The sequence below is a fragment of the Jatropha curcas genome, chromosome 9 (genome assembly GCF_041381405.1).
Source record: "Jatropha curcas cultivar XTBG-Jc1 chromosome 9, XTBG_Jcur_1.0, whole genome shotgun sequence".
In the NCBI taxonomy this organism is placed as follows: domain Eukaryota; kingdom Viridiplantae; phylum Streptophyta; class Magnoliopsida; order Malpighiales; family Euphorbiaceae; genus Jatropha; species Jatropha curcas.
Window position 1 is genome coordinate 17236441 of NC_143159.1, and position 24150 is coordinate 17260590.

Genomic DNA, 24150 nt, shown 5'->3' on the forward strand with positions numbered 1-24150 from the left:
AACACCATTTTCAAACTAATACTTAATGGTAAAAACTTAACATCAAGATACAGCAAGTGTAAGCATCAAGGAATTGATCCCCACTATAAACCCCCAACATGGTTAGGTAGAAGTGGTAGCAAGCAATATAGGTGGAATAGGGCGTAACGTGCGTTTGAAAAATACTGATGTTGAGACAAAACTAACAAATAATTGCAGAAGTGATCAACGTTTTGGATATGATAACACACACCGGAGTGGGAGTTCTTTTCAGAGAAAAAAAAAAGAATTTGAAATGTTCCTAAAATTTCTTTATGGACGGTGCAACCTTTATAAATGTTGGATTGGTATATGATGATGGTACTAAATGTTTTGTGTGAGTTCTTGAAAAAGGCAACTCAAAAGCTGCTGAGAAACATTCTGGTTCTTTCCTATCTGTCTCTCCCTGCTATGCTATGTGGCATTGGCACAACTAACATTCTCCTATCATTTTTTTTTTTCTTTTCTTTTCTTTTTTTCTCAACTGACATTCAAAGAATCTATCTATCTATATATATATATATATTAGGCTTTGTTTTAAGTTAAAACAATTAAAAATTCATTTTTTTTAAATAAAGAAAATGGCTTTTCTACCTCTGTTTCTTTAATTTCTCGTTGAATATTTTTAATTAGATTTCTCTCTCCATGGTGAATTCCTTTTGTTGTAGAAATTGCATTTTGCTACTTCCCAATATATGAAGTGTTGAATGCAGTTTATTAACAGAAAAAGGTGCAGTTTTATCCAAAACTTTTGCAATTAAAACATTGTGGATTTGTTTTTATACGAATTAGTATCATACATTGTCACAAAAAAAAAAAAAAAAAAAAAAAAAAAAAAAAAAAAAAAAGAAATTACTGTAAAATTTCATACAATTTTTGCAATTAAACATTATCTTTTTTGGGTTACACAAAATAAAAAATATTTGGCCACATTTTATAATGGATAATTGACTTAAAAACATAAATGTTAAAAAAAAAAAAAAAAAGAAAAAAAAACTATTGAGTAGATTCAAACTAAATATGAGAAACCTAGATCAGCTCCAAAAGCGAGCTCGCAGAGTGATATCTACTCTTTAACTTATTTAACTCTAATGATCCTTCGATTCACATCATTAAATTATTTTATTTCCATAGCAACTGTGATTGAATTACCAAGTTATATATGAAAATGTCATCTTAACACTAAAATTAATAGCATTGCTAAGTCAGGAGCTGGGCATTTCCTCCTCTGCCTTGAGCTACTGCTAATAAACAATTGCCATCAGCTAAAATGCTAACAATAAGAAGAAACAAGAAATAGAAAAATGGACAGAGAAGGGTTAAAAAATGGACTTTAAATTATTATAAAATCATTCAAGTATTCTGTACACATAGGACTAAGCAGAAACTATAGCCTGATTTTGTCTAGAAAAATTAAATTCCGCTTGGGAAATATTTATCACCTTAAGTTCTCACATACAAAAACCAATGACTTAACATCACTCATCACAAGCCTAGCATTAGACATAAAATCTCCCCTACCAGAAACCAAGACATCATCTAATGGAAAATTGCATCAGATGGGGTCCTTTCACTGGGCACTAGCCAGCCTCATTGCCTCAGAATGACCACAATGATCGATGATCATAAACTTCTAATTGTGTCCACACGATCAATCACATCCAAAGCCTTAATTCGGTCTATGTCAAAGTTAATGACAGGGACAGAAGAAGGCCTCCTAATAGGGAAAGGATCTTTTATACTTTCGCGCATCGGTGAGTGGCTACTACTCTTACTCAGCCTATGCTGTTTGCTTAACCTGGTTTTTGCAGTATCAAATTCCTGACTCTTACTTATACCAGGCGTCTTTTTCCTCTTGCTCACATCTCGGAGCATTTCTTGATCTTCAACTGTCAGCATAGGGGTTGGAGAGCTCGGCTTGTGTGTAGATAACTGAATTGACTTCTGGTTAGGTGATCGAATTGGAGATTTAACAGGAGATCGGACTCCACCATTGCTGGCCCTTGCTTGGCTGACAAGATGGTGAAGCCAAACTACCAATTCAAGAATGTAAGCTTCAGTCTTCTCCTTATCTGCATGGTGAAGTGTCTCGATTCTGAGCAAGTCTGTCTGTCCAGTAGGTTTTCGATTCACCTCAGACCTGAAGAATTTTTGAAGCACTTAACAAATATATTTTAAGTGGAAAAAATATAAGGCAAAACTCTGTAAATAACTCACCCTGTATTCGCCCATTCTCCAACCCAACCGAATCCGTGATGAGCTCTAGTAGTTGCCAAATTGAAATAAGCATAATCAGAGACAGAGGACCATGAAAACAAAAAATATTATACATTACAGAGTGAATAAATTCATCATTCACCGCTACCACAACCACATGAATGCTTACTGTTGACCTTGATCATTATAAGATTGTTTAAATCGAGTAAATTGTTACAGCATCAGAAATTCAAGGGTGAAATGACGTAGCTTGCACATACAAGGAATTGAGAAAATTATATAATTGGATACCAAAACTAAGCTTAGCTCAACCTAGGCAAAGAAATTCAATACAGGGTTGGCTAATTTACTTGGTTGTGTTGTAAGCAATTGGAACAAGCCACTGCAAAGTCTTCTCCATTTCAGCTTTGATTTGTGTGACTGTAAGCTGCAAGAACAACGTTCGAAAAGAAAACATATCAGTCAGCTACTTGCAAGTAATTTAGGACCAGGACTTTTTTCTTTGACTAGCTACTCAGTAAAGAATAGGACTAAGGACAAAATTAAATCAAAAAATTAAAGAAAAAAAATGAAAGACACCTCTTCCTTAACATGGAATGACTGTAATTTGGAACGCAAAGCAGATTTGATGCTAGGTGGCAGCCCTTGGTATAATGCATCCCTTGTGTTAGGAGGTACAGAACTTGATCGAGAAACCTGATTACTTTCAGATGTTAGCTCCATAAAAGCAATCATTTGATAACAAAGCATCAGCCATGTGTCCATATAAAGCAAACGATTTTATCTCAGATGCTCTTGATTCAAAGAACAAGGAAAACAAAAATCTTGCAGTATCTGATACCAAGAGTGTTAGATTTTACAAACTCACCAAAGTGTCAATTTGAGTGATGATATTTGCATAATGCAATGCAAGGCCAGCAGAGCCCAGCTTTCGATTGCTCAAAGAACCTTTCACTGGTTTATCACCATCTGCAAGTCATAGAGGGTCAAGAATAAAAAATAATAGTACTAACAATAGCAAGTACAATATAATAAAAGAAAAGGAAACATTTGAAAAGTTTGCACATAAATTTAAGAATTTGACTTTTACAAACAAAAATGTTTCAATGAGAAATGTCAAAGGTTATGTGCTCAAATACAACATTTGCAACAGTCAGCCACCTGCATAGTAAGGCCTAATGTATTAGGATATACCAAACTTTGTGGGGCTTTACAATTTCACTCTATTTTGCCATTTCTGTCAATTTTAACCCGAATTCGACCTTTTGTAGTAGCAAAGCATCCTCAATTGCAAGTAAGGATGAACAAACAAAAAAGAGTTTGCAATGGGCCTTCTTACCATGGGTTAAACTTAAACCCTACCTACCTATATCAATTAAAACATGGGTTAAATTTAACCCAACAGGTGCTTTAATTATATTTTCCATCAATGTACCTTTTTTGTCATTTATGTGAACATCAAATTTTTTTTTAAAAAAAAAATTATTTCATTCTCTAGTTGAAAAAGAAAAAGCCTACTGAATAGTAAGTGTACTAAGAAACTTTATACATTTTTTTATTTTTATATCATACACCAAAATTTCTAATAAAAAATCTATTCCTGTGAAAAAAAAAAAAAAGAAAAAGAAAAAAAGAAAAAGAATGCGCAATCGCAAGTATAGAATGTGTTTGCTGAGTTTAGATTAAAGCTCCAAAAGAAATAACAGTTGCAAAATGCCCTATGAATGGAAACCTTAAAAATGGTTGATTATAATGAAACCTTCAAAATATATATTTCTTCTTTTTTGTTTTTTTCATGAGAATAGATTTTTTATTGGAAATATCAAAGAAAATATGTATACAATTTCTTAGTACTATTTACTATTTAGCAGGCTATTTTTTTCCAAAATCAAATAATAGTTTTTTCTTTTATTTTTTTTTTATAATTTGATCACATAAAATGAAAAAAAAAAAGAGTATATTTTGATGCAAAATAAAATGGCTTAATTTCTCCCGGCGTTCCTCACCGTATCTCAAATTCAATTTGTATTAGTAAAATCCCTTAAATCAGTTTTGTGTAACGAGAAAGTCCTCTTAACTGATTTTTGATGAGGAGATGCCGGAAAGCTGACACGGAATGCCATGTCAGCTGTTATTTGGACTTTTGCCGTCAAGCTCAACAAAACGTGGAACTTCTCTTACTTTTTCTCTCTCCTACCCATTCTTTCTCAAAATACATGTTGCTACCCTATTCCCTCTCTTCCCTAATTCCTCTTTCCTCTAATCATATCATTTTTTTTTTACGGCAAAGAATCTACAACCTTTTTTCTCGTTTCAAAATCGAAGCATAGGCTAGCTTTTGACTTTGTTTGGTAATTCGTTTTTGATTTGATACACAGTACTTGTTAAAAAGGAAAAGACAATGAGAATGGAAGAAGCAATAAAAATCTAAAATCACTATGTAAAAAAATCAAGAAATCAAAAAGCCCTTTGTAATCGCAGTGTCCAAATAAAAAACAATGAGAATAAAAGAAGCAAACAAGTTTTAGATCACATCATTGCCTAAATTAGTTGATTCAAGATACAAGAACAACACAACATGCTCCAAAATTTTGTGAAGTGAATTTTAGGAAATGAAGTAACCTCCATCGTCTCTGGCAGAAGCAGCGGCATCTGGTCTGAAGAAATGGCCACGAAGGATGGCACATGATGACGACAAAGGATATAGTCTAGATTTAAAAGAGAATGATTTGAGATTTGCAAAAAGCGGCTTTACTGATCCTCTCATGGAGGTCACTTGGTACGATTCCGATGGCCTCGAATTCAAGAATGCAGGGACGAGAAGACCCATGGGAATACCTTTTATTAGAAAATTGATGAAAAGGACATGATTAGAATTTTTTTTTTTTATATATAGTGTTTATTTGTTCTTGTTAGGTTTGGCTGAGAATCTGTATACATGAGGTTCTGAGGGATCTTGAGAAACGTTTATGATCAATATGGTGAGGATGCGCTTAAGGAAGGATAGCTATGACGAGTAAGCCATCAATCTTGGTCGCTGTTTTGGTATTGTTTGCCGTAGAGGAAAAAGAAGGTAATGGCTAGAGGAAAAAGAAATTAAGAAAGAGAGTCACACTTTTTGAGAAAGAATGAGCAGGAGAGAAAAAAGAGAGAAGTTCCACACTTTCGAGGTTGATGTGGCATTTAAAAATCTAAGTAATAGCTGACATGACATTTCACTTTAGCTTTCCGGCACCTCCTCACTAGGAATCAGATAAAAGGGATTTTCTTGTTACACAGATCGAAAAGATCCGGCGCCATGATATTGCCTACAGATGAGGCACATCGGGTAAAATTAAGCCAAAATAAAATTAAAACACACCAGTAGGTTAAGTTCAACTCATATTTTAATTGATATAATTAGGTTGGATTAAATATAATGCATAGTAAGAGAGAGCCCCATTGCAAACTTTTTCTTATTTGCAATTTTATTTTTAATTGCAATTGAGGGTGCCATTGTTACAAAAACAAAATTGGAATAAAATTGACAGAAATGTCAAAATAGAGTGAAATTACTAAAACACACACACACACACACACACATATAGAAAAGAAAAGAGGAAAGAAAAAATATGGGAAGAGAAATTGAGAGAGATATACTTCTAGTGGCTAAAGGGCTTTTAGTTGGAGGCTGGATTGCAGGAGGTGAGCGAAGACAAGCTACTAGACAGAGTAGGACAAGATATTACTAAATTCTAATCCTACAGCTCATATCCCTAAAGAGTTAGAACTTGTTCCAGACATCCTTATATCCTGATTTGTTTCTGGACTCCTTGTCACCTTCCTATAGAGCCTTTATATTGTATGTTTCTTCTATTTCTATTTCACAGAATTGCCAAGAAGAATATCAAGATCCAAAATGAAAAGAGCCAATGGCGGAGGAAATGAAAGCCTCGATAAAAGAAAAAAAAGTAACCCAGATGGCTCGATTAAAAGGTATAGAGCCAGATTCATGGAAAAATAATTCACCTAGACTTATGGAGATTATCAAGAGACTTTTACCCCAATTGCAAAGATGAACACCACCAGAATCTTGTTGTCATGTGCAACAAAGGTCATCTTAGACCTTGCAATTAAAAAGTAACCCATCCAATGGTATTTACCATCAGTCTGATACCAAAAATGCCTTTTGACATGGAGACTTAGAAGAAGTTTATGTGGAAATTCCTCTAGGATTTGACAAAGACAAGACTAAACGACAAGTTTGCAAATTAAATAAGACATTGTATAGGTTGAAGCAATCACCTAGAGCTTGGTTTGAGGCATGATTCCTTTTGGATTCTCCCAAAGTAATGTTGATCACATTGTTTACTAGACACTCTTGTGGTAAGTTCACACTACTAATTATTTATGTTGATGATATGCTTGTAACTAGAGATGATGAAGAATAAATTGCTCGCCTAAAGAAACTGTTGGTTCAAAAGTTTGAGATTAAGGATTTAAAGGTTTTGCAATATTTTCTTAGTATAAAAGTTGCTAGACCAAATAAAGAGATTTTTATTTCTCAAGGGAAATATATCATAGATCTCTTAGAAGAAACTAACATGATGGGTAATAAACCGGTGGACTCTCCTACTGAAGTTTACCACAAGTAACAAGCAGGGATGGCACCTCTGTTGACCTAGGTCGATATCAGAGATTACTAGAAAGGTTGATTTATTGATTTATCTTTCACACACTAAACCAGATAGTGGCGGAGCCAGAAATATTTTTTAGTGGGGTAAATTGTATTAAAAACTCTAAAATTTTTCATATAACATGTACTTTGTTTAAGTTTTCATCAATTTAAACCTATATTACAAATACATTTTTTCAACTTAAGTGGGATCAGTTGAACTCATTACAATGGCTATAGCTCCACCCCTGAGACCAGATATAGCTGATGATATGAGTCTAGTTAGCTAATATATACATGATCCCCACAATTCTCATCCAGCAACCATTTTTCACATTTTAAGATATCTAGAGTTTGACTCAGAAACGGTTTACTCCTTTAAGTATAGTCACCTCAAAATTGAAGCCTTTAATTGATGCTGATTGGGTTGGATCTCTCAATGGTAGGAAATCAACTTCTGGTTATTGAACCTTTGTTGGAGGAAACCAAATTACTTGGAGAAGTAAAAAGTAGAATGTAATTGCACGTTCAATTGTGGAAGCTAAATATAGAGCTACGGCCTAAAGTACTTACAAATTATTACAGCTAAGATACGAAATCAACTTCTAGCTATCGTAACTTTGTTAGAGGAAGCCAATTACTTAGAGAAGTAAAAAGTAAAATGTGATTGCACGTTCAAGTGCGAAAGCTGAATATAGAGCTAAAGTGTTTGCAAATTATTATGGCTAAGAAAGATAATGGAAGAATTGCAAGTCTAAAGGAGAAAATTTATCATTGTTATGTGATAATAAGGCTGCTAATAGTATTGCATAACAAAGAAAACAAAGATTAATCAATACTCATGTGATCTCGGATATCAACTTGCTGATATGTTTATTGAAGGGCTCAATGGCAAACATTTTTATAACTTAGTTTTCAAGTTAGGCATGTGCCACATTTATGCACTAATTTGAGGGGGAGTCTTGACTTGTGTGATATTGTACCTTATAGAGTTAGGAGGATTTCTTTATTTTTCCTTTTTTGTAATAGAAAGCTACAGTTTTTTCTTCTCAATACCTTCCATAAAAAGGAGGTCATTTTAGCAATTAAATATTAATGAAAAGACAAAAATACCCTTTGCATACACTCACACATGCCATCCACCCACGCACACACACTATAAACCCCAAAAACCATAAATCCATCCAATACGAAAATCAAAGCAAAGTCTACAAATTCAAAGATCAAAACCCATCAAACTCCTATCTCAAATTAACCAAATAGCAAGTAGTCTTGATTTCTTCTTTTAAAACCTTCTCCTTCAATGGCCACAAAAACTAAAGGCAAGAACATTGACATTGATTTTGGCACCACACTACTGCATCAACTTCGGCAAAACAATAGTTTAGAGATCCACAGCTACTGCTTATGGTTTGGACAAGAACGGGTCAAGATTTGGAGAAGAATGTACTAATAATCTTTGCTCTTGATGGGGGAACTTTTTATGTTTCTTTGTTGACAACATAAGAGGGATGATGGAAGAAGCGATGGCAATTGAAGACAAAGTGTATTGATGCAGTGAAATGTACCAACTTCAGGAGATGAATCGAGTGATAAGACGAGCATTAGTTGAGATTATTGGAAGCATTTGAGGTTTCATTGTCAAGATTCTTTGTCCATTGTTCTTAAAAAACAAAGCTCAGTCTTTGTCTATTATTGGATCCTAATGTTTTTGGTGTGAGTTTAATATGTTTGGTTTTGTTTTTGATTTGATCTTGCATCGGCTGGAGTTTGTTGTTGAGAATTATGACTTGTCTCTTATACATTGGCTGTCTTTTTGAAAATGTTAAAGGGTTCGATTTTTTTTTTTTTCATTTGTTTTCCCCCTTTGGCCTATATTGGTTTTGCTTGATATTGTAAATTTGTTGCTCATTGAGTGGATCCTACATTTGTATCAAAATATGCTTGAATAGAGTGGAAATATTTGTTCATTACTTGTTTTTCATTAACATGAACACTACATGCACAAATAAATTGACGAATTATTGCTTTGTTACCCAAATGCGAGTTTCGAGGCATTTGCACTGATTCAGTTCACATTATTGGCTTTGCTCATCTGCTGAGTAACTATAGATGAGATTGCAGGAGATTGGGTTATGTAGAGGTTAAAGGAGGGTATTTTTTGTCCTTTCATCGATATTTTAATGGCTAAAATGACCTTGTTTTTATGGAAGGACTACTTAGTTTAATGGAAACATAACACGATTGTGTTTTAATGTATTCACCAAAATAGAGGGCCAAAGTAGTTAATTAGGTTAAATCTCAAGGGCTAAAAAGTACGTTACCCTTATTTTATGAATTAAACCATTGGTTTCCAAAACTCCCTTGTCCAATAGTCAGTTTAATTTAGCTGGCTTTTAAGCTATCATAATGAAGCACGAAATTACTTTTCCTGCTTTTATAAAAGATGTCACAATGTACAACCATCTATGATGTCAATGTACTTGTAATCCAGATATCACATGCAATTCCATTTTGATGGTGTACAAGTAAGGCCAGAACAAGGATGACTCTATGTGGCCTTCAAACAACAACTGTCGGAAATCTACCAGCATACTTTTGGTTCAACAGGTGGAGAATTTTAAAGCACGTCAAAAGAACAAGGCCAAATATGAAAATGCTTACCAGCACTACCAAAAGCTTCACGGATCTCGAAATGTAAGAAATGGACAATATCTACGAGCTTCTCCATCACCTGTGAATAAATAAAATTATCTTTGGATAGCATATTGTAACAATATGACAAGTGATAACAGAGAAAAAAAAAAAAAACAGAAAGATTCCATTGCTGTGACACAAATGGGAGGGGTAGAGTCCATCCAACACTGTGTGACAGATGCGTATACATGATAGAATCAGAGAACATAGAATCCAACAGGTTTAAAAGCATCAAATAATAAGAAAATAAAGTGTCAACCCAAAGATATAATAAGCCTGAAGCAAATACTAATGCATACCTCTTCCAAGATCTTGGACCAAAGTGATTTCTTCTTCAAACTTTTCACATGCTTCCTCTGAGACTTCAACTCTGCTCTCAAAATTGCTAGGCTGTCACCTATATTTCAATCAGATATACACACTAAATAAAACAAAGTTCGCAAATATTAACACTATATCAGAAAAATAGAATCAGAGCTTAAAACATTCCATATATTCTAGCAGTAGCTAAGAGAGAATCTTAAAATTTAAAACCAGAAAAGGTTCAGTATCTTATCAGCATCAGAAAGACAGGCTCTGGCCACACCAAGAGCAGAAACTAATGTTTGCAGGCTATCTGGAGCACAACCACAAAGACACAATTTTATGTCCAGGGAAATAGACTAACAACAAGAGGCTTTCACAAACTCTAAAGATATAGTGGCAACTGATGGATAAGAATTACAGAACCATTAGATAAATTCTACATCTAAGGAATTGCATAACTATTTGTAGCAATTTTGAAATGCAAACAGCAAGGGCAGTGAAAGGCCATGAAAAATGTCGAAATTAAGTTCTAGATATTCCATTCATGAGTTTATGAACAATAAGAATTCAACCATAGGTCTTCACTAAAAGAAAAGGGTAGCATGACTCCTATAATTGTCAATACAATAAGCAATCTTACACTACAGAGAATTTAGATCTATAAGAAATCATCTTAATTTTTCCCCACTGAAAATAATGCTTTTAGAAACTGAATCACCAAAACATAATTGCCAGAGACATCCAACAACTCTCCCAGGTGATTAAATGATCAGATTTAACATCCCTCATACAAAATCAAGGGGAATCCCTCATTTTTGATGCAATCACAAAACCCAGCAAGAATCCTAAACAAAAAAATAAAGCAAAATAAAATGCACACGCTAGATAAACAAGCTTGACTAAGATTAATTATCCCCCCCCAGAGATAAGAAATAATCCTTCAAGATCAACCCACCCAAGCACTTCGAAATCTTCCGACCCATGGAATCTAAAAAGTTACAACATTACTCATATTATCGCAAAGGTTACCCTATGGAATGCTGCCCATCAATGAAATAAAGAATAAGCAATTGGTCAACGAATATGCCCCCTTTCCCAAACTATATTTTCTTCAATCAATAATGAAAAACCTCTCAAAAAGAGAAACACATGTAAGTTGAAACCCAAGCTATAATTTACCTCTTTGAGGACCATTTGAGTTGTCATCTTCTTGAAGCTTACGCCGGTAATCTTGTTCAAATCTGTCCAAGGCATGCATTTCATGATATAATTCCTGCAAACAGAAAATGAAAAGTAAAAGTATCATTGCTGAGACATTCAACAGGCATAAAATACAAAAAAGTAAATCGAGGAAAATCATCACAACTCATAAATACAATTTTGTAAGAATTACTCTACAATGATACATATTGAATTCCTACAAACAGAACACATTGCCCAAACAAAAACATAAAATGTCAGCGCAATCATTTCACAGGACCTCACATATACACCATTTTCCAGGCCTACTCACTGAATACAAATACCTGCATAATCCACCATCCACAAGCTGTTTGAGACTAAAGTGTAAAGCAAGCAATAACTCTTCGAGACTAGAAGTGTAAAGAGCATATTCTGCATCATATATTTCACCAATCATACATTATCTAGTTGGTCCTAGTTCAGTTTGCTCCCACCGGCTATATTTAACGTCTTGGAAGACCTTCAACTTTTGAATAGCCAAAAAGTTATAACCATTCTTCCCACAAATAATATTTACATGCTTTTCCTTGATATCCATAAATAACATTTGAAAATAGCTGATTTTTTGGGAGTAATATTAGGGAATCAACAAAAAGTGCAAATTGAGAACTAGGGAAGGAATAGAAGGGAATATTAGGACGTTAAAAGATAATTGGAAATGCCTGTGATTAGGAGCAGTAAGCAAATATGATATTTTTATGCACAAATAAGCTTTAGTTCCCAAGACTATTTCTTGTATTTTGTGGAAGGAAAGAGAAGAATTTGACACAGATGAGTTTTCTTTCTCCTAGAATGGTAGGCCGAGGTGGCTTAGTACTTCAAACTTTTGATTTAGCAGACAAATACTTTGTGGATATACACACTGCCCTCCATATCCACACTCTTTTTCTCCATATCCCTCTTGCAAATATTTCGCACCTAATTGTTTTGCTCTGATGCTATATATGAAAATAGCTGATTTTGAGGAGTAATTCTAGGTGGATCAATAAAAGGTGCAAACTGAAAACTATTGGGGGGAAGGAATAAAACGGCTTACTAAGATGTCAATCGTTAAATGGAAACACTTGTGGGCTCCGAGTAGTATGCATATAAATATGCACAAATAAGCTCAAGTCCCTCTAACTATCTCTTGTATTTTGTGGAGGGAAAGAGGAGCCCTAGGGAGATGCTTCCTATTTGCAGTAAGTGATAGGTCAAGATGGCTTAATATTTCAAACTTTCCATTTAGTAGGCAGATACTTTATGGATATACACAGCCTTCCACAATCCATACTTTTTTAAAATGATTTCCGTCTTGCAAATAGTTTTGCACCTTGTTTCCCTCTAATGCTATAATTTCTTTGCCTATTATTTAAATTAGAAGGAAAACCACTCATGATAACAAAAAGATAATGAAACAAAATCAACAAAGAAATCACAATTCTTGGGCCATGGCTTTTGGAAAATATGAACATCAAGGTTTTGATAGAGAAAAAAACCCAATAATCATAGAAGAAACAGGTCTGTATTTTGAATTAGTTCAATAAAGAATTCCAGAGAGCTCTCAGATTCAATAAAGGCCAATTAATTACAGAGAACAAAAAAAAATAAAGAAGCAAATGACTGAAATCAGCCCCAGGAAAGAATCCCGTGCAGAGTGATTCTGCTCAAAAAAGGCTATACTCAATTGCTGCCCTCGCATGCCACAAGCTACTCCTTATATACAGCCGGTTGTTACACCCGCTTCTAACTAATTTTTGCCATGTCTAATATTCTTTTTTCTCCTCATACACTCGTGTCCTTTTCCTAAAATAACTGATTGCTCTCCTTTTGTTTCTGCAGCTTTATTTATTCTAGAATATAACAGAAGTAGTCTTGGGCCTGCTTCTTTTCTACCACGTTTCTACTTCCAAATCCGTAGCTTGCTGAACCATGTACTTAGCTGCCCGCCTCTCATTCCAAAAGATCAACCATATACATGTTACCAATGGCTGTGAAGCATGGGCTGAGGATAACCTATATTCAACTATAAGGATGGGACCATAGAATTATATGTTACCATGGACTCAAACCACATCATGAGTTGAGACCTCTGTACGCAGTATGCCAAAACAAAGGTGCAATCCAAAAGAAAAAATCACATGCACTTGAAGAAAACTTAACAGAGATGGCAGGACCTCACCTCATACATCATTAAAACTGGCAACATAACACGAGGGCACTAATGTTTTCGTTGTTGATAGCATAAACTAAATAAAGCACTAGGCACACACAGAGAAATGACTCCCAATGCCAGCAAACCGTTACAGTTCAGATAATCAGTTCAAAGATACTGCAATGCATTTGAAACATGATCACATCTTGTTCTACCAATATATGCTTCTCACCAAGTGGTAAGAAGTGTCAAAGCTAAATTTACCAACAGTTTCAGTTGCCACAACCACTTTGGATAGTGCCAATAATATTAGTAATGTTTGCATTTGACCATGAATATACTACAACAGCAACCAATACTGCAATTTCGCAAATGCACTTTAAATCCATTAGTAAGGATACACCTTGGAATCAACTACTCGAGCTTCTTTGCTAGCCTCCAAAAGTTGAGGTCTCTTTTGGGTGGTGTTTTTGGATGTGGATTGACATGCAAACATATGTGCATGTCTGTGGATAGCACTCCGCACAGAATATAGGACATAGCCAAACCATGGGAAAGAGAAATAAGGAGTTCCCTAGCGGATGAGGCTTGCTACATTATGCTCTAAAAAGTGTCAAAGTCAAATATATGCAGCCTTCACTTTTCTATAGTTTAAACCCATGGCTTCCTTGTCATAGCACACAACATCACGATTAATCCAAAGCCCACTCTTAAATGGAACATAAAATAGAAGTGAAAATTTCAAGGCCAAAATTCCCTTAAATAACTATAGACATGCTACATCCAACCCTTTTCTGCCTTCCCTCATAAAGAAACGCGCATACCGTTAAACATTCTCTATTTTTCACCATAAGACTTCATAATATTATACATATCTCTGTATAATAGCAACAACAGATACTCACAGCTGTATATTGAACCAGAGTCATCAATTGATGCATCACTGTCTCTGCTTCTTCTTTCAATTGCTTTTCAGGTGAGAGTTCTGAGCCCAACCTAAAATGAACAAATAAAAACAAAAATGAAAAATGAGAACCTTAATTGAAAATGTGAGGAATAAGATGCAGAAAATAGATCGCATGAGAATTACTTTTCGAAGTAACGGTCCAAGTTGTGCCACTGAGGATCTTTGCAGCGATTTCCAAAACGCACCATTTCTCCAGAAAAAACTTTCAGTTCTTCTCTGCCAGTTAGATCAAGATTGATTAATATTTTGTCCACATGTTTACTATTAACAAGATGCAGCAATTAAAACATGAGAAAAACATTTTCATAACTAGTGTAGTTATTTTTCGATCATCTACCTCTTATCAGCTGCTGCAATCCTCAAGAGTTCATCCATATCCCTTGATATTAAATTTTGCACTCCTTCTGAAGGAAGCACCACCTCTTTTAAATGCTTAATGTTTTCTTTTGAAAGGGATTGCATCAAATTGGCCCCCTTAACAATTGTATTAGCAACTTCAAAAGCCAAAATTGAAATTTTATTTCCTTTTGTTGTTACTCCCGAGGTAAAACCACTGTTGAGATTCAAATTTGTCATGCTACTACCAAGCGTGTCCAACACTTCCACTGCCTTTCCAAACCCAACAGTACCAGCTCTGCCCAAAAGTGAGCTCATTTCTGACACCTGTAAAAGTAGAGTGGCAAATTGGTTCAATTAAATAATGTGACCACAAGAATCATTATATCACCTCAATCACCAGGCTTCATGATAAACCAAAGTCACCATAAATTGCTGCACCTCTATGGATTTCAGTTCTGAGTCTCATAATCCAGATTTTGGATCAGTAGCAATTTGCAACTCAGAACCGGTTCCAAAGTGCAAACAAATATGGAAAGAGGTTAGTCACATAAATCTGAAAGTCATAATCGTGCTGGTAACTCTGGGATTTCAGATATTTTTATGGCATTGAAGTAGTTAAAATATCATTTTTTTTTTTCAATTGAAATAAAGATATTATGCCTAAAAGATTAATAAATTTTGTATTCATTCTTATTACAATCGAATAACTGTTAGAACATTTGTAACAAGCGGAGATCTAAAATAACTGTCAATTATTTGATAAGTCAAGTCATATGTAATTTAGTGCATATTTAACAGAGAGGTAAAAGGATGAAGGAAATGAAAGTGGGTAAAAGATTCAAGATTTTGATGCAGACAAGGAAATTAAGAAAATTCAAAGTCAAACGATCAAGAATTTTAGGAGTTTGATCTAGATTTTATCTAGGATTTAATGTAGATATTATAGTACATGTCTTGTCCTTTAAGAGTTACATTTCTATGTTTATTAAATAAGTTGCTAGTGAAGCCTAAGGGACAATTCTGTAATTTCAGCTTTGCTGGAATCCTTTCCCTATTTACTTGAGGAATAATTTATATTTATTTTAAGTCAATATAGAATCCTTTTTGGTTTAGGATAATGGTATTCCTTTTTAGTTTATTTTAGAAGTCAAAATCCTTGAAGGATGACTAGTCTTGAGGTCCTATAAAGTAAAGGTCTAGGAGTAGGCATGCTTGTAATGCTTTTTAATCAAGTCTTCAGTCAATAAGATTACAGCATATTATGCTTTTATCTTTGAGTTGTATGATGCAATTCTAACCCTAGAAAGTGTGATTCTTTCTTGATAGGAGTTCGTCCTCAATCCTATTAGTGTGACTCTAGTAGTTTAATTTTGTTTGCTTAATTTATCCTTTAATTTCTAAAGAAATTTAGAGCTGTCAAATTGATTTTCAAGCCCTAATTCTTGATTTCTACAAACACTAGTCATAATCTCCAAAAGCTTAAAGTTTCCCCAAGCTGTCCTTCATCAGATATTGGTGCAAAAGAGATGATAGTCAAATTTAATGAAATACAAGGGAAAACTTCATAGAAAGGGGTGAAATTTTAACTCATCGGAGAATAGGGTAACTAGATAGAGGAGTTTAACGATGATAAAAAAGGAGAATTGTTTTATTTCTCTCGCTATCCAGCCCCCAGTCCCTCCACCACCAGATGTGCCCACCAGTAATATCCGCCAGCTTGCTGACTGCTAGCACCACCTTCCTTAAGTCACTGCAAACCCAACATACTATCCCCTTAAGGATTGTCGATTGTCAGTCACTGCTGCCTATTGTAGATTATTGCCACTATCCATTTTTGACAGTTGCCATTCCCATCACCACTATCCCTAGGCTAGTGCTACCGCTAGGGATGACCACGGTTCGGTTTCAACCGGAACCAAATCGAACTTGAACCGGTCAAACCCAATACTAAACCACGGTCAACGGTTCCTAGTTACATACCGTAATTGGAACTGTGTACTTAAAGTTTGGTTTTGGTTTGAAACCATGAAAAACATGTTCTTAAAAAATCCTCAACTTATTTTTTTGTTTTATTATAATTTTTTAAAATAAATTTTAAGAATTTTTATTAAATTGGTTTAGTATTTTCAATAGTAATATTTATTATTATTTATTCAAGATACAAATATAAAAAGAACTTTAAAAAGCTTGAAATAAATTATCTAATTTTGGTTCCAAACCGAAATAAAAATGGAATCAGCAGTTCCATAACCGTTTTAGAAACCGCCTAAAAGTAGTTCGATTTTGGTTCCACCTTTCTTATAATTGAAACTGACGGTTTTGAAACCGAAATTGGCAGTTCTGAAACCATGGTCATGCCTAGCTACCGCCAATTGTCCCAATCACCACCACTCCCATAGTTAATCATCTTTTAAAAGAATATTCACTGTTCATTTGTTACACCAACCACCATTAATTTAGACCAACACCCCCCCCCCCCCTTGGCCCTCTTTTTTGCTTTAAAAAATAATAAATGAATAATCTGTACACTATAGTACTTACACCTATTAGATGACAATCAATAGCATCTCACCTCCAACCTTTTAATCTAGTAGCAAATGAAACCTTAAGTTTAAAGTAATTTTTAATTTGGGAACTACTGCTGAAGAGTTTGGTCTCTTTAAGGAAGGAAAGATGTATATTTTGCAGTTCCTTCAATTTAAAGGCTCTATTCGATAATTTAAGACAATTCTAGTGTCTTCTAAAGTTTTGTTCTAAGAGTCTAATGTTTATTTCTTAAATCAAAATTTTTTTAGGAATATTCCTTCTTAGGATTCCAATATAAATACTTAGGCAATTAAAAGTCCAATGCATGCATTAATAATAATAAAATCTACTGCTTCTTTTCCTAGAGTTTGAACATCGAACATTGGTTATTTGCTTCCAGTTGTAAAGGTATTAATGCTTCTTTATTCTCTTTTTCTCCTATCCACAAGTGTATATTTCTTACTCTTTTTCTAAAAAAAGAGCATCTACATTACCTTAGATACCATTGGCATAAAACCCACCACATTATTGCATACCTTCATGTCTATAGTGAGATACAACAGAGTTTTCCCCATCAACCAGCCATTCAAACACAAACCTAAAACCATAACTACATTGCTGCTAGAAGCTTTCAGCAGCCAACATATAACCTGAATGTTTTCAGCCACTGAGCCTCAAAACATAAATTGATTATAAACCTTCTATCCTTTCATATAAACAATAAAACCAGAAAGTTCATAATTTATTAAGCCCTTAGCCTTCATAGACACCCAAAGAGAAAACACTCTTCTTTTCAAGTATGTACTAGTCCATGAAAAGAAAAAAGCTTTATACTGCAAGCATGATCAACAAGTTCAGCAAAGAAAAGCAAAAATTGAGGGAACTGACCCATTCCAATATCCACTGGAATTTTTAACTTAAAAACCATATCCAGCAAAGGGCATTAAGTGGCCAAAAACAAATCAAAGGAAAAATTTTTAAGAGAAAGAAAGAGAGTCATCCAACTAGCTGTTTTGACAATCGGATTCAAACTTCTGGACTCTCAATTGGTTGTCATTGTGGTCACAAATTTTATAGCATCATACCAATTTATGATGAATGCGTCGGAAATGAGGATGTTAATATGGACGTGTGCCCAAGCGAGATTGGACAGAACCTGAAATGAAATGTACCCATGAAAAGGAAGGAGTGGCACCTATCAAGGAAAGATTTAGAGCAGGAATTAAGGAGGCTAGAAGCCCCTAGAAGGAAAATAGCATCTTAAAGGAGACAAGACTAAGAAGGGAGACAAAGACCCAAGATGATATGGGAAGTAGTAGTTAAAAAAGATCTAGATAGGCTAGGTCTTTAATAAAGAACTAATGTAAAACTAAGCAGAATGGAAGAAATGGATTCATGTAGCCGACTCCAACTAGCTTGGGATTAAGGCTTAGTTGTTGTTGCTGTTGTTCTAATACCAATTTAAGCCACTGACCACTTAATTTATCCATTCAAATGGATCAATATAACTTAGGAATTTGCTCCTTAATGTTTCTGCTTAGAATGCTGCAGGAGAAAACGACTAGCTACAAGACATGCACATCAAGTAAACCCTTTATACTTATACTAGGATAAGAAATTCTTGGTTAAAATGTAACAAAGGTAATTTAGAAACTTAAAAAAAAAAAAAAAAAGGAAGAAAATTGGAAGAAACAACAGGTATATATGAGTACAAAGACACGCACCTTTGCAACAGCTACCTGCTTAGACTTGGTTGATCTAGATTTATTTGATAGAGCCCTTGACAAGCGAGGAATACCATCATCAATATCATCCGGGTTCATACCATATGGAACCACATTTACCTCTGGAAATGAAAAGGGTTCTCTTACGGGCTTATTTTCCACATTCTCCACCACCGGAGATGGAGCTGTATTGGTACTTATTTTTAGTTCCCGAGACTGATAAACCAAACCAGACGCATAATGACCATTCACATGTGGAAAGCCTCCACCGGGAGCATTATCTACATTAGAACTCCTCGAGCAAAGCCCCCCCATTATAATGATCACCTTGAAGTATATATTTCAATTGTCGCCGCCAATTTCCATGCAAAAACCAATAAGTCTGTTTATCTACAAGAATTACGAAAATCCTTTCATCAAAAATACTTTGAGCAGCTCAAGAACAATACAGTTTAGTGGCAAGCTAAAATCACCCTGTACAAATATGCCACAGGATTTATCTATACCACTTTGAAGCCAAATATGTAGTCCTTTGTCACATCAAAATTACCACAATACCAATTTTGATCTCCACTAGAGCTCCAATCCATTAACACCAAGGCAGAGCACTGTAAATCAATAAAAAAGCTAAAAACATAAATTGGCACTTAGTAAATCAAACAGAGCAAGATAACAGAACAAATAAAAAAAAAAAAAAAGAGCAAGTACATCAAAGTTTGAAAAAAAAAAAAAAAAAAGACCTAGTTCAAAATTTGAGCAGAATCAACTGAACTTTGAGGGGAAAACACATGGAGAAAAATTTAAACAATAAACTGATATAAACAAGAAGAACCCACAAAACCAAGGATCAATTAGTACAAGAGAAAAACACAAACAGATTCAAAAGCATATCAAATTAGAATATATTTCCAAACAAAACAGTACAAAATCGACGGTTAAAACTTACCAGCAAGAGAGAGAGATCTGAAAGAAGATAAAGGGGATTCTAGTTCTTGTTTGTTTCTAATAAGGAGAGACAAATATACAGGTAGCGAAAGAGATCAGAGTATGCATAAACAAACACTGCAACTTTAGAGAGAGATTGTTGAGGAGGCGCAGGAGAAAGAGTCTAAAGCTTAGCTGTGTCAGCCTCCCTCTCTGGCACTGTCAAAACCAGCAGAGAGAAAGAGAGAGAGTAGTCAAAACCCCAAACACACCAGACTCGCTATTTCTTGAGTCCTAACCATGGTTTACCATTTTATATTTTTATTGCCCGCTCTCATACTTAGCGCGTTATGTACACTCTTTTCATTTTTCTTTTTTCGTTTTATTTTTATTTTTGTTTTTTTAGAGGCCATCAAAAATTTATAAAATTGAAGATGTTAACCGTTTCTCTATCTCACTCTTAAGGTAATTGTTAAAATTTTTAAAAAAATTATTAAAATCTTTTAGTTCTAAAAAATGATTTTAATTATAAATCTAACAGTGATTTTAATTATAAATGTAATTTAAAGTAATCGTAAAAATATAAATAAATAGAAATATTCTCACACATATATATATATACATGTCATCGGTAAGTATAGGCTTGATACGCACTTCACAAGGATTTAAATTGATGTTCAATTTTTCAATGTGTTTGAATGTGTATTATCTAATATATTATAGTTTTTATGAATAAAATAATAATAATAGTAATTATTATTATTATTATTATTATTATTATTATTATTATTATTATTATTATATATTGAAACGACCCGAAAAATTTTTTTTAAAGATTTTTCATTTAAAAATTTAACATAAATTCAAATCAATGAAATTCAGTAGAAAATATTTTATTATTGCTAAACCAGACCTATAAACCAATTTGAATTTTTCAAAAACTAAGTGAAAAAAAAAAATCATAAATCAAGCAAGAACCAAACTAGACCATTGAGTTGGACCAAACCGATTTGAATTGAATTAGAATGGTCTAGAATCCCTAAAAGCACTTTCTTTTCCTCCTTTCTCTTTTCTTCTACTGCTTCTCCTGCGCCGCTCATCCTTTGCTTTCTCTCCTTCTCTTGTTTTCCAGCCACTTGAACCGATTGAGTGCACCTTCTCCTTGTCGTCGCGCCACCATCACTCTGCAGTCTCTCTTCTCTCTCAGCTCTCATTTCAGGTGAACACAGTAAGTAGGTGAGCCGTGATCTTGCCTTGGCGAACGGCACACAATACCTCCACCGATTTTTCGTAGATCACGTTGCAGTCGAGCGGCTCCAGGACCTTCCCAGTCGATGGTGTAACACTTCTCTATCTCTCTCTCTCTCTCTCTCTCTCTCTGTTTGTTTCCAGTCACACAGCAAACAAATCAAGCCCGTTCCGGCCAGTTAGGGGATTGATCTCAATTAATGCAAAAAATGGACTCCTAATGGAAAACCAAGCCAGATGGTGTGAAGACCGCTTGATTCTGAGCAACCACGATTTTTTGACCATTGTACATGGCGGCGACGGTGGCGGCCTGGTGATTGACCAGCGAGGCTCCAAGAGGCAGAATTGTCTCCTCGATGCAGCGAACGCAATAGTTTAGTCGGATTTTGCAAATATAGGTTAGTGATTATTCTAAGCTTAAAAATTTGAAATTTGCCCGATTTTAAAAGATTACGGTTTTGATTGATTAACTGTGAATTAAATTTAATTCTTGGTTCATATGTTTGGAGAATCAGTAAATTGAGCATAATTGTTTAACCTGAACTGAGGTAGGTAATTTTGATTCGGATATGAACGTAATTATGACTATGCGAATGGGAAATGAATTAATATGTGCATTGTATATGAGTTAGGTTGAGAAGAACCTATTTCTTTTGGCGGGCGACAGCTATTTCAAATAATTGATGGGATTTAGATAAACTAATCATAGGAGTGGGTATATGTTTAAGGGTAAGTTGAGATACTTAGTAGGTGTATATATTAAATTTAATTTAAATTAGCATGGGTTCTTGTTGGCTAGTATAGAATTTTAACAAATGCATAAATAAATGTGGTTTATACCTAAGTAAGGATGATGAAGTAAAGGCTTAATGAGGAGTTTTATAATGATTAGAAGCTAAGTAATTATCAAATGAGAGTAGTTAAATTTAACTTATCGAAACAAGTTTTGTTTATAAATTGTTTATTTATTTGGTAACTAGTTACAGAACAATTAATGATATCATTGAAACATGTTCGGAGTTTAATATAATTGCTAATTAATTGGTTTACAATATAGAATTATTAGGTACATATATGTGTGTATGATGGTTAATAAATGTTGTCTAAGGTGGATGAGTCGATTTGATTGATTGCCTAACGAATGGGCTGTGTGAATTGAGTAAATGTTTAGATGAATGAATAATGGTTATGGCAGACAGGATTAGTTGTTGTGAATTGCCGATGGATGGGCTGTGAGAACTTGATTAATAAATGTTATACATTTGATATTGTCTAAACAGGTAGAAAGTCCTATTTTTAGGGGAGGTTCTACTGAAATTTAGGCAAAATCTTGAATAATTACACTTAATAAATAGGTTGTTAGGTTTATTTAGAATGATTTCTTATTCTTATTAGGAGTTCTTTATTTAATCCTTCTCTCCTTTCAATTCTACTTCATAGAGATTATTCAAGATCGTCTTCTACTTTGCAAAAGAGAACTACGATTAGAGTATTCCCTTTCTTATTACCGCGAGTTATGATAAATAATATGTTATCATTTGCATCGTGCATCATACAGTATTATATAATATTGCAATTTCTTACTTATTTAATTATTACTTATTTATTTAGTTTATAAAGTAAATATTCATTATTTTATACTTGATTTATATGTGTATATTTGAACATTCGCATAACAATGTTTGTTTGTTTAATGTGCTTTCATCTAAATGCGATGTTTGATTACTTGTGTTGTGACATTGCTGTGCCTTGTTTGTGTGGAATTAGGATGAAGTGGGTCACCATGGGTTTGTGAGGACGGTTCTGAAAATGATGAAAATATGGAATTCGACCGTCGGTCATGTATGGGGAGATTGATGCCCCGTGTGCACCTAATGATATGGATTATATGAAAAATCACATGGTGGCCTCCTGTTGGTATGGAAAAGAAAAGAGATTATAAAAAAAAAAGAGAGAGAAAGAATGAATGAAATGAAATGAGAAGGCTGGTCAAGTGAGGATTAGAATGGTCGACCAGGTATGGGGGATCGGCTCTATGGTGCACACGTCATGAGAGGATGGGCCACGTGTGAGGACGGCTCATTAGGGGTTGCGGTGACGCCACTGACCAATCTCCACGTGTTTGATTACTTGAAGGTGTGATTATTTGTGGGTGCTGATGATGTGCCATTTGTTTAATTGGATGAGTTGTAACGCCCCATTTTTCTGTGTCTGAAATAGTAAGTTTACCGGTCTGTGAATAGTGTCATCAGTCCGGGCATAAGTATTATTTTTGTCCGAAAAAAAAATTACTATCTATGTGTCATATTTTATTTAATATTTTTGGAGTATGCATACATGATTTGTATGGGTAGAAAGTAAGTAAGGAATATGAGAATTTAGATAAGTAGTGAATAGTGAACTATGGTGTCATATTAAGTTAGGAAATTTGAGGAATTATTTTTAAGGATTAAATTTGAGAATTTTGTGGAGATAAATAATATTTTGAAGGAATTTAATTGAAGAAAATTTTTAGCCATTAGATGAGATTACTTTTGACTTAATCTTAGCCATCCAATTGTGAGAAAAGACTAAATTACCCTTTAGTTGCTTTATAAGTCAACTTCTCAATTATTGAGCAACACTTTTTCTTTTCTTCTTCTTCTCCATGTTAACGCCAACTGCCTCTTCTTCTTCTCTTTGTTGTTTCTTCACTTCCTACTCACTAAATCCACCAAATCTTTTCCACCCAACTTGATTTAAGTTATAAAATCCTAAAGAATTAAGGTTGAGAAGTGGTTTTTGGTGACTAATTTCAAGAAATTTGGAGATTCTCTACTTGAGCCAAAGGTTGGAGAAACCTTCTACCAAGGTGTAAGGCAAAGCTAAGGCTTGGTAAACTTTAATCCAAGCTTGTTTTTAAGGTTAGTGTTCATAAACACACTTACCTTACTCTAATTTTTGATTTTGTGCATTTGTGCTATCATGTGTATATTTTGGGATTTTGTATGAAATGATTGATTTGTTGAACTTTGGTTGCAATAACATGATCTTGGGTGATGTTTGATGAGTATTTAGTACGTGGTAGAACCTCTACCTTGTATCTTTGTTGTTCGTGTTCTTTTCATGGTTAAAGAAAGTTGAATTTGGGAAAAACGTGTTAATGAGTGAGATT

General features: G+C 34.3%; 1 protein-coding gene across 6 annotated transcripts; it reads right to left on the reverse strand.

The window, feature by feature from the left end:
- Nucleotides 1–1337: 1337 nt before the first annotated feature.
- On the reverse strand, nucleotides 1338–20045 carry LOC149493718 (Ikzf5 (DUF668)). Of its 6 annotated transcripts, none has more exons than XM_089725650.1 (14): nucleotides 19771–20045; nucleotides 19375–19432; nucleotides 18825–19214; nucleotides 14573–14898; nucleotides 14359–14451; nucleotides 14174–14264; nucleotides 11072–11165; nucleotides 9886–9983; nucleotides 9554–9623; nucleotides 3104–3204; nucleotides 2815–2931; nucleotides 2586–2662; nucleotides 2236–2280; nucleotides 1338–2158 (listed from the first exon to the last, which is right to left on the reverse strand). In XM_089725650.1, exons 3-14 carry the CDS (start codon nucleotides 19137–19139, stop codon nucleotides 1642–1644), a joined length of 1944 nt encoding a protein of 647 aa, XP_089581776.1. In that variant the 5' UTR covers nucleotides 19140–19214; nucleotides 19375–19432; nucleotides 19771–20045; the 3' UTR covers nucleotides 1338–1641. The 6 variants fall into 6 exon arrangements, with proteins under 6 accessions (XP_089581776.1, XP_089581773.1, XP_089581775.1 ...); XM_089725647.1 differs by having other exon boundaries at nucleotides 19331–19432; XM_089725649.1 differs by having other exon boundaries at nucleotides 19375–19451.
- Nucleotides 20046–24150: the final 4105 nt, after the last annotated feature.